Source organism: Heterocephalus glaber, unplaced genomic scaffold (assembly GCF_053883595.1).
Source record: "Heterocephalus glaber isolate CG9 unplaced genomic scaffold, H.glaber_assembly_v1.0 deba00001523, whole genome shotgun sequence".
NCBI classification, from domain to species: Eukaryota; Metazoa; Chordata; class Mammalia; order Rodentia; family Bathyergidae; genus Heterocephalus; species Heterocephalus glaber.
Window position 1 is genome coordinate 19,523,714 of NW_028258327.1, and position 1,783 is coordinate 19,525,496.

General features: G+C 39.0%; 1 protein-coding gene across 1 annotated transcript; it reads left to right on the plus strand.

Annotated features, from left to right (window-relative positions):
- Positions 1 to 534: 534 nt before the first annotated feature.
- Positions 535 to 1,478, plus strand: LOC101702827 (wee1-like protein kinase 2; the record flags this gene model as incomplete). The annotated part of the gene is given in 2 exon segments (XM_087187889.1): positions 535 to 1,252; positions 1,255 to 1,478. Coding segments are annotated over 2 exon segments (942 nt in total), but the record flags the coding sequence as incomplete, so codon positions are not given.
- Between the last annotated feature and the right edge of the window lie 305 nt (positions 1,479 to 1,783).

Genomic DNA, 1,783 nt, shown 5'->3' on the forward strand with positions numbered 1-1,783 from the left:
TTGGAACCAAGCATGCATTACAAAAGATAAAGGAACTTTTTTGTAATATAAGTTGGAAATTTGGATCTATTCAGAGGAATGGTAAGTAAATACAAGACTTTTTTCAAGTATACATCTCTTAAAAAAGTAAAACAAATTACAATATATTGCAGAGTTTATAATATACATTGAAATAAACTAGGTCAGTGGTGGCAAACCTTTTAGAGACCAAGTGCCAAATTGCACCCCAAAACTCGCTTATTTATCGCAAAGTGCCAATACTGCAATTAAATCTCAATATCGAGGTTTCAGTTTAGGAAAATATAACTCTATATCCACATCTTTTGTTGTAAAAGAAAAACACAATAGCACACATGCCATAGGTTTGCCACCACTGAACTAGAATAATAACAAAAAACACAAAGAATGAGAGGAGAAGTGAAAGAATACTGTGGCAAGTTTCTTTTGCTGTATGCCAAGTGATTAAAATTATTTAAGTATTGATTATGATGAGTTAAAAATGGATACTGTAGTATACTACCTTGATAAATATTTTCAGTGTTTTTCTGCCTCAGGAATTTGCGTTTGTGTGAAGTTCATCCTCACGCAGTTCTTGGGCATCACCCCCACGTGGTACACTACTATTCCTCATGGGCAGAAGATGACTATGTGATCATTCAGAATGAATACTGCAATGGTGGGAGCTTGCAAGCTGCTATATCTGAAAATATGAAGTCTGGTAATCACTTCCAAGAGCCAAAACTCAGAGACATCCTTCTGAAAATTTCCTTGGGGCTTAAGTACTTCCATAACTCTGGCATGGTACACCTGGACATCAAGCCGAGTAACATCTTCATTTGTCATAACACACAAAGTGATTCTCCTGCAGTCCCAGAAGAGGTTGAAAATGAAGCCGATTGGTTTCTCTCTGCCAGTGTAATGTATAAAATTGGTGACCTGGGACATGTGATGTCAATAAGCAAACCCCAAGTGGAAGAAGGAGATGCTTGCTTCCTAGCTAATGAGATTTTGCAAGAGAATTACCAAAACCTTCCCAAAGCCAATATATTTGCCCTAGGATTAACAATTGCAGTGGCTGCAGGGACAGAGACTTTACCTTCCTATGGTATAGTGTGGCATCACATCCTCAAGGGTAACTTTCCGGACATTCCTCAAGAGCTCACAGAAGATTTTCACAATTTGCTCAAGAATATGATCCACCCTGATCCAAGGGAGAGGCTTTCTGTTGCAGCTCTGGTTAGAAATCAAGTTCTCCACCCTCCATGAAGACATCTGAGGAGCTCCAGCAGCAGCTAATCTTGGAAAAGTCTAAGAGAGCCACACTGGGAAGGGAACTGAGAGAAGTCCAGCAGGGCCAGTCCTCCCAGGAAGACTCAGAGGTCTCTGTGGGTCAAAAAACATCAGGTAGCACAAAACACCTGGTGAGAAGAAAGAGTGTGAACTCTTCAAGCTTTTACTGCGGGGAATCTTCCCCATAATAATTCACTTCACACCAGCCAACTTTATCCAAAAAGCCTCCAGAAAAAGATTTTGATCACCCAACCTTCCTCTTACAAAATGGAAAAACTAATCCACTTGAAGGCCCAAAGATTTCTAAAGTCACCCTAAATAGCATTTAAGCCAAGATCACAAAGCTACTAAAGTTTCTTTTGGCAATGGTCTTAGGTACAATAATTGATCGCCACTTTTCTTCCCAATTGTTATATTCCTAATGCTACCTATCAACAACTTAAGTATTTCTTACATTTTCTGATGAATGAGTATACATGGGTGTCTGAATTGA